At 44.0% G+C, this 8,673-nt stretch overlaps 1 protein-coding gene across 1 annotated transcript in view; it reads left to right on the top strand.

Annotated features, from left to right (window-relative positions):
- Positions 1-8,128: 8,128 nt before the first annotated feature.
- Positions 8,129-8,673, top strand: part of LOC145406409 (uncharacterized) — a 485,658-nt gene continuing 485,113 nt past the window's right edge. Inside the window, exon 1 of the mRNA XM_080277567.1 lies at positions 8,129-8,406. Coding sequence (XP_080133693.1) covers positions 8,129-8,406 — 278 coding nt within the window. The remainder of the gene's footprint in view (positions 8,407-8,673) is intronic.

Here is an 8,673-nt window from a genome sequence, read left to right as displayed (position 1 = left end):
AGCTGAGGGTAATTCAAGTTGACCACACTATTGTATTTTACATTAAGTTATCTAGCTACTCTTGACATCTTTTTCCAGTTTGTGGGGGCTCCTATTCCTGGGTACTACCTTCCACACCTCATCCTTTCTATTCCTCTCACCCTATACCAAGGCCAATAAGACTACCAGGTCTCTTCACCCGGAGGTACAACGCAGATGTGGTGACGTCACGGTGTGGAGGACTGTCTCCTCCCATTTTTCCCTCCACTCCCCAGCCTCTGCTGGGGGGTGAGTTGGGGGAGCTGCCCTTGTGACAGCTATGGGAGAAAGAGGTTGAGGCAGACATACCGTGACTCCAAGTTTTTTTTTTTTTTTTTTTTTTTTTTTTTTTTTTTTTTAGTACCGTGTTGGCTCATTATTTTCTTCCAGTTATCATTAGATGAATTTACCCAGATCAGAAAGAAACTGAGTGAAATGGGAATTGGAGTTAGCCAAAGTATAATGAGCATGATGTAACGGTGATGAGTTAATGTAGCTCTCTATAATTCTCTCACCATACTTTCATCTCCCTTCAGTTCCTTGAACAATCATGTATTCCATGTTTTAATATAATTAACTGGAGCATGGAAGCTGAAGTTAGGGTATATAATTTTCCTCATTAAACAGAGACCTGAGAGGAAGGGGAGAGATGGGAGAGAAAGGGGGTAGAGGTGGGAAAAGTGTGGGGAGTGGGATAGCTGCCAAACACTTCCAGAATACTTAACACCCCAAATCAATTTAATCCTACTGTATGCAAATACCTACTAGAATGCACATCAGGTCGAGCAGTAAAGGTGATTGTTAAGCTTATCATTTAAAATTGCCTTGACATGGGTGGGAGATGAAACAGTTTATATTGTGGAAAAATATGAACATTAGAAACTCACTTGACCAGTTACTCTTCTTTGTCAAATCTTGCTAAATGAATGCATGATTGAGTGATTATTCATTATATTTAAATGTTATACCCCACAGATATATACATGCACAGCGATGCACAATAAAGCTATCACAGATCATAAAATGAATCAATTTATCACTGTTTATCACTGTCTGGCAACCTCCTCTCAGGTGTATCCACACCATGACGTCATGTGCGAGCTGGACACAAATATAAGTCGCGTTTTCGCGACATTTTTTAGTCAAGATCATCTTGATATCCATTTTGACTGATGTTGAGTTTCAAGTGCATGTCGCAAAAACGGGTCGGCAAGAATGTATTGCCTTTACAGCAGAGCCATCTATAAACATTCGTTTGTGTGTTATATGGCTGCCTTGGAAGATTTTCTGCAAGTAGAGGAATTAAATGATGCTATTCGTCATGTGATCGACCAGACGGGGCTTTTGCTTGAAATTTTGGAGTCAGATGAAAGGACAGCTGTTCCACTGTTGCTGGACACAAGGTAAAATTGTCAAAATCCTCAAGACCCTCACGTTGTGGTAGCATCAGGGAAAAACAAGAGTAAAACTGATCTGGGACCTGCGGCAATGCTCTTGTTTCAAACAATTTGCTGTAACTGTAACTAGCAATGTCAAGTAACCTTATATGGGACCACGTTTTTGCCTCAATGGGCTTAAATGAAAAACTTTTTACTAAAGTTGCTGCTAGATGGCGCCACAACAGGTATTAGCTGACAGCAAATTTGGATTCATCATTTCAAATAGACTTATATGGGACCACATTTACGTCTCAATAGGCCACAAGCTCTTTCGTCTTCTCTCACGAGTTTGTCTCGACTTCGGTAGCGCTGGGTTTGTTTACAAAATGGAAAGTCAGTATCAGTCAAAATACCTCGGGAGGAACACTGTTTATTCTTGACTAGTCACGCTCCAAATTCAAAACTGTCTTGACTTTTGGTGCTCGCGAAAACGGGTATCAGCATGATAGTCAATATACGATATCAAGATTACTCAAAATATCTTGACTTTTAAGATCGCGAAAACGCGGCTTTGCCCTTGTACGACAAGACATGGAAGTCTTATTGGCCTTGCCCTATACCACCTTGCCATTCTAACCCTCGCTACCCCTCTCCCACCCAGCACCACCCTTCCCCTCCCTACCCCACTTACCCCTCCCTCTCTCCCTGTGACCTTTCTCATACCGGACTGATGTTGGTAATGATCGGATAATGAAGTGGAGCTTAATCACTTTCTAGATGAGAAGATGGAGTGGGAGGTGAATGAGAAGAAGGGGAGAGGGAGAGAGGTGGGATGGGGGATCTGAGAAGAAGAGGAACTAATAACTGAAAGGAAGAGGAATGTACACAGTATATCTATTAAGATATATCGATCTGTCAGTATTTCTAACAATCTATCTATATATATACAGTATATACTGTATATCGATCTGTTAGTATATCTAACAATCTATATATATATATATATATATATATACCCTGTATATATATTATATATATATACACATCATCATCATCAGCCGTTTGAGTGTCCACTGCAGGACCGGCCTATCCTTACCAAAGTGAGGACGATACAGCCAATGTATCTCTACCATGCGGCTTAGGCTGCCTGGTAGAGATTGTATGGAGGGTGAGAAGTGCTTGTAAGTGTATTGTAGTGATGTAGTGGCTTTGGATGTGTGTGTAGTCTGTGAACCAAGTGTAACCGGCCCGAGCAAGCTGAATGGGTGCAAGCATACTTTATAGTATGCGACACTGGTTCAACCACAGCACCCCTTATGTCCGCCAATGCAGTACGTGGCCAGAAGAACGCTCCCAAAGTTTATTACCCTGGCGGGGCGCGAACCCTCGTTCTTCAGTGTACGAACACGCACACTTTACCACTGTACCACAGAGACTTATATATATATATATATATATATATATATATATATATATATATATATATATATACTTCTATAATTCAGGCCGTGTGTGTGTGTGTGTGTGTGTGTGTGTGTGTGTGTGTGTGTGTGTGTGTGTGTGTGCAGCCAGAACTCGAAAAAGGATTTTGATGAAACTTTGTCAGGATTGTCTCAACTGCATGTCGATTGATATCTTCTGAAGAACTGCTCTGGATCCTAATGACTGCCCACACTGGCATTACAAGACTCACACATGGTAGAGGCGGTGGGGCATTTCTGCATTTTCATGAGTCTTTGAAGAAAGAGAGAGAAGGAGGGGGGTTGGGTTGTACATTTTTAGTCCAGCGTCTTTTGCTTCGTCCGTGCTACGAAATGACGATCTAATTCAGCAGTAAATTATGGTAGATACGGTGGTGGTAGTGGTGGTGCTGGTAGGTATGATGATGATGGTAGTAGCTGTGGTGGTGATCGTGGTGGTGGTAAGTGTGATGATGGTGGTGGTGGTAAGTGTGATGGTGGTGGTAAGTGTGATGGTGGTGGTGGTAGGTGTGATGCTGATGGTGGTGGTGGTAAGTGTGATGATGTGGTGGTGGTAAGTGTGATGGAGGTGGTTGTAGGTGTGATGCTGACGGTGGTGGTGGTAGGTGTGACGATGATGATGGTGGTGGTGGTAGCTGTAATGATGATGATGATAATGATGGTGGTGGTGGTGCTAGCTGTGATGCTGATGATGATGCTGATGATGATGACGATGATGATGGTGGTGGTGGTAGCTGTTGTGGTGATGGTAACTGTAGTGGTGGTGGTAGCTGTGGGGTGGTGGTAGTGTTGGTGGTGGTAGTACTGGTAGCTGTGTATATATATATATATATATATATATATATATATATATATATATATATATATATATATATATATATATACGTGTGTGTGTGTGTGTGTGTGTACATGTTTATTAGGGTGGTCCATGATCATATACTGTACTGAAATTCCACATATCGTATATTGATTCAGACACAAGATACCATTAATCCAATCTAACAACGTTCAGAGGTCGCTCTAAACGTGAACTTTTAAGAGGGTATAGATGTCGGGAGAGATATGTAGATTGTAAATTGTGCTAGAAGGGTCTAGACGGTTAGAAACGGTTCAAGAAAATTCTGAAATATTCTAGAAGTTCTAGATGGTTGAAGTAAATTTTGGAATGTTGTAGAAAGGTTGGCCATGAGTCTATTAATACTCCCAGGCGTACTGGCTGAGCAATCGGCTGGTTGTGCTATGTGCAGTTGTGCGTACTGCACTGGTCACTCGTGAGGACGAAATGTGTGTGCGTGTGTGTGTGTGTGTGTGTGTGTGTGTGTGTGTGTGTGTGTGTGTGTGTGTGTGTGTGTGTTCAGTACAACCTACTTTGCATGCCTTCCTCTATTTCAAGTTGAGTTTCTGTTTGCTGATGATATGGCTACAGCCGCTGCATGAAGCAGTGCTTCTGTCTGGTTGATTGGTCATCCTAAAGACATGATCACTGGTTGTTGACTACCATCTAAGGCTCAAGTGCTCAAGCATTTCTTTTACCATCACGTAATCCTAAAAAAATTAAGTCTGATAGTGAGTCTGCAGTGACTGACACTGTTCTTTGTTTCTTGCATTCAGCCAGTGTTCCAACCTCCACTGTCTACTACTACAATAAGAAGCTTCTGGGACTAGTCAAGCAGTATGAAAAGCTGAAGAAAAATCTACTGAAGGACTCAGAGTCATGTCAAATGAAGGAAGACATCTTTTTTGGAGACCTTGAACATCTGTTTGACATTCCCAAGCTAGATGTCCAGATGCAGATCACAAACGAGGAAGACCGGGCTTTGCTAATCTGTCAGCAGGAAGATCACACGCAATCGACAATGGCAGGAGTAGACCAGCTACTCCAGAAATCCTGTGAGGTGAAATGCAGGCGAATGGAGCCAGGAGCAGAAGAGAAAGGAAAAATTTCATAGAGACAGGGAAGCTATGGCTCAGACAGTCGATATGCCGAAGATTGATTCTCTTCTTCTTTTTCATCGGAACTAGAAGATGATGGAGTTCTGGAGTTTACCCACATGCTCCGGCGAACAGTAAGTACTCCAAAGAGGGTCAAGGAGACTGCCCACGATTTTCTTTTTCCTGTGGTGACTTCGACACTGGATCGAGTAAATTACTGTCTCAGACTGGACAGCAATGTTTGCGATTGGAGCCTTTGCAAAAGTGACTGGTCAAAACTTGAATGAACTGACGCTCTCCAGAAGCTTTATTAATCGCCATCGAACTAAGAAGAGTCAAGTGACAGCAGCTGGATTATTGCATAGAGTTCGTAGCTTCTTCATTGATGAGCAGTTAAAATAGTTTATAATTGTCATGTGGGCTCTCAGCTGGAAAATTGCTCACCCTTATGGAGTGGATGTGGAGAGGTTGCACTAAGTGGACAAAATTCAGAACAAAGCAGTTAGAATTATTAATAACTCTGCTATTACAAATATACTACCTTCCCTACAGGTAAGAAGGAATGTTGCCTCCCTTGCATTATTTTACAGATACTTTAATGATAAATGCTCAGACGAAGTTGCATCTATTTTGCCACCTCTCCATGCCTTCCCCTGCGCTACACGGGCCTCTGGTAGTGTTCATGACTGGAATGTCACACTGTCATATTGCAGAGCTTCCGCCTATCAGAAATCTCTTATTCCCCGAACTGCATCTCTATGGAACTCACTTCCCCAGAGTTGTTTCCCCCCAAACTTCAACCTTCAGCTGTTCATGTCCAACTGTTAGTTTTTTTTTTTTTTTTAATGAATGGAGGACACCAGTAATGTGGTGCAATTTTTTTTTTTTATTCATTTGTTTTTCCTTCCTCTGTCCTGTTATTATTAAAAGAGAAAAAAAAAGCATGACATTCCATGCTGTTTGAAGGAGGCTTTCAATGAACAGCACTTTCACTGGAAAATGACAATGTTTACTGTGCTGAATTGACTTTTCTGAATATGCGCTTCCTGTTCATTCTAATATTAGTGACAAAAACTTCTGTTTTTATGTTCAGTGCTCACGTCGTCTGTGGTGTAGTGCAAGTATGTGATGGTAACATAGCGTGAAAACTGTTGCGACCTCTACATATTAAGCTGGAATATTGAAATTTTGCAGGCTCCTTCGATTAATAAAAGGGAACAGAAGCAACTTGTTTTCGTGATGGTATCCTGTTATTTGTATTTTTGGACCACCCTAACATACCAGAGAGACAGAGAGACAGAGAAAGAGAGAGACCGTGTGTGTGTGTGTGTGTGTGTGTGTGTTTGGGGACGATGATAAAGGCTGTAGAGGGTAAGTGATGTGACATCGGAGAGTATAAGGAAGGAAAGGGAACGGAAGCAACGGCGGAAGTAAAGAAAGAGAAACGAGAAGGTCAGGAGAGGATATGAGGGAGGGAAGGAGGGAGGGAGGGAGGCGGCGTAAGGGAGTGAGAGAGTGAGTGAGTCAGAGGGTTGGGAGCAGCGGGTGAGGCAGGACTGGTCGCGACATTCACCAGCCAGGCTCTGTCTCTTGCACGCTGTCTGTCTCTGTCTCACACCCTGCCACTCTCACATCCATTAGCTCGATCTCTCCATCCTCAGCTCCCATCCTCTTATCCAGTACTGTATTTGTTGTGATGAATCTTACATATCTCCTTCTCCAAGATCGATGTAACGTGCAACTGACTGCCTTGTGAATCGTGTCTAGTCCGAAGACATCTAATTCGTGAGTGATTATTGTGAACCTGTGTGACACTCAAATTGCTGTGAGTGGCCGCCATCATTACTTTATTCTCTGGGACGAATTTGTGAGCTTGATTATCGAGTGACATCGTGAACCTTCGATTATAAGTGTAGTATATTAGTGGCCTAGTTCCGTCGTCCCTTCTCGATTTCCCTCGTCCCCTTTTTCTTGTCCTCTCCTATGTCTTAATCTCACGTGTGGCAGCCTTGACTCCCACCCCACTGCTGTCTCCCTGACCCCTCCCTTCCCCAACCTGTTGCACTTGGCACCCTTCCTGTTATGCTTACTCTCTCCTCTCAGTCTATCTCCTCTCTACGTATCGCATCTCTTTGCTCTCTCATCCAGTCAGATCTCAGTCTCCTCGCATTCACACCTAGACTCCCTGACTCCTTGCCCTGGCCCGTCACATTCTCCCCTCCCTCTCCACTCTAGCAGACTTCAGCTTTCCACCTGTTGCTTCACTCTCACCCTCCCTGCTGCAACTGTCCCCCTCTGTTCTGTCATTTCTCACTTGTCATGCCAGACCCACTCCCTCAGATATCTCTCTCTCTTTCTCCCTTCCACTCAAGTATTTCTCCCTCCCCTCCCCTCCCCTCTCCTCTCCCAGGACGGAAGCCCCCCTCTCCCCTCACGGTGAGAGCATTAGTTCCCTGAGTTTGTGTGACGAATTCATGACGGCGAGGGAGGTGATCTGAAGTAACAAGTTTGAATCAAAGTTCTGGATGCATTTTTAGAGTTATGTCGCCCGTGTATTCCTGTTACGAAATATTAAACAAGAACGTAGAAAATAGTGTATATCTTTTCATATTTATTTTCCGGTGGTTGAAACCGGGAACATTATATCATTTAAGCCAATCTCAGACAGTCTTATTCTGATGAAACAATCTAACACAGCATGGAAATGCGTTGTATTCTAGCTAACCCAAGGCATTTTTATTTAGTCATCTCGCAGTAAAGGAGTTAATACTAGGCTGTAGTAAAATAACGTGGAAGTTGTGCTAGAAATAATCACTGTTACCTTTGGACGACTGAGAGAAGTGACTAATGCTCACGTCTGGTGAAGTTATGATGGCGGTGATGATGGTGGTAGTGGTGATGAAGGGTGGTGAGGGACGGAGCTTAGCCTTAACTCAGTGACCCTGCCGCCTCTCAGTCTGTCCCCACCCCCCAAGCATCACACAAAACTATCCCAGTCAATCCCTCAACTTACACAACCTAAAAGTTCCCTCTGCAGTCTGTAATCATTCTTCTGAGCTGTTGCAAAACCCACAAACACACTCCATAGCTGCTGAATATTCATCCTGTAACACTAAGCATCTTTATCTGCAAACTCGTTCCTTACAACCAACCACTGACAATTACCACCAACTACTTCCAACAACCACCTGCTGCTGCTAACAATAACAAACTACTGACAGCCACTAGATATCAACAACAAGTTTCAACCACTGACAGCACCACTAGCCGTCACCAACAATTACTAACGCCCATCAGCTACCACGTACATCCACCAAGATGGAAGACTCCCCCAGCGAGCGCCTCTCTCCAATCTCTGCCTACCTAAAGTTCTCCCGGGAGCCGGTGCGTCGCCACCACTCCCTCAAGTACATCTTCAACCACGGGGAGGCCAGAAGGGGCAGCCAAACCACGTCCTCGTCCGGCGCCAACACCCCGCCCTCGTCTGCCGCACACACCCCGCCTGCACACTCCTCGCTGCCCTACCTCTCAGACCGCACCCGGCACCATTCCCTCACCAGGCTCAAGGATCTCACCTCTGGCATACTCCTGGCCAGGTCAGTGCAGGCGGCTTGTAAAGAGGGTTACTGACCTGTAATAATAGCGGCTCAGGGCTGCATAGGCGGCTTACTACATGGTTGGCTGACTGTGTAGTTGGCTGGGTAGATGTATGTATGTAGTTGATTAGATTAATGGCTGGATGTTTGAATGGATGGGTGGCTAGTTTGATATGTGGTCAGGTGAACGGTTACTTGCTTGTATGAGTGGATGGTTGGATGAACATTTGGATGGGTGGATGAAATGACTAGCTATAATTTCAAGTT

Source organism: Coenobita brevimanus, chromosome 70 (genome assembly GCF_032717465.1).
Source record: "Coenobita brevimanus isolate Jiangsu-jjx chromosome 70, ASM3271746v2, whole genome shotgun sequence".
NCBI lineage: Eukaryota > Metazoa > Arthropoda > Malacostraca > Decapoda > Coenobitidae > Coenobita > Coenobita brevimanus.
The sequence above is the reverse complement of the archived record's forward strand: the minus strand, read 5'-3'. Positions and strand labels throughout refer to the sequence as shown.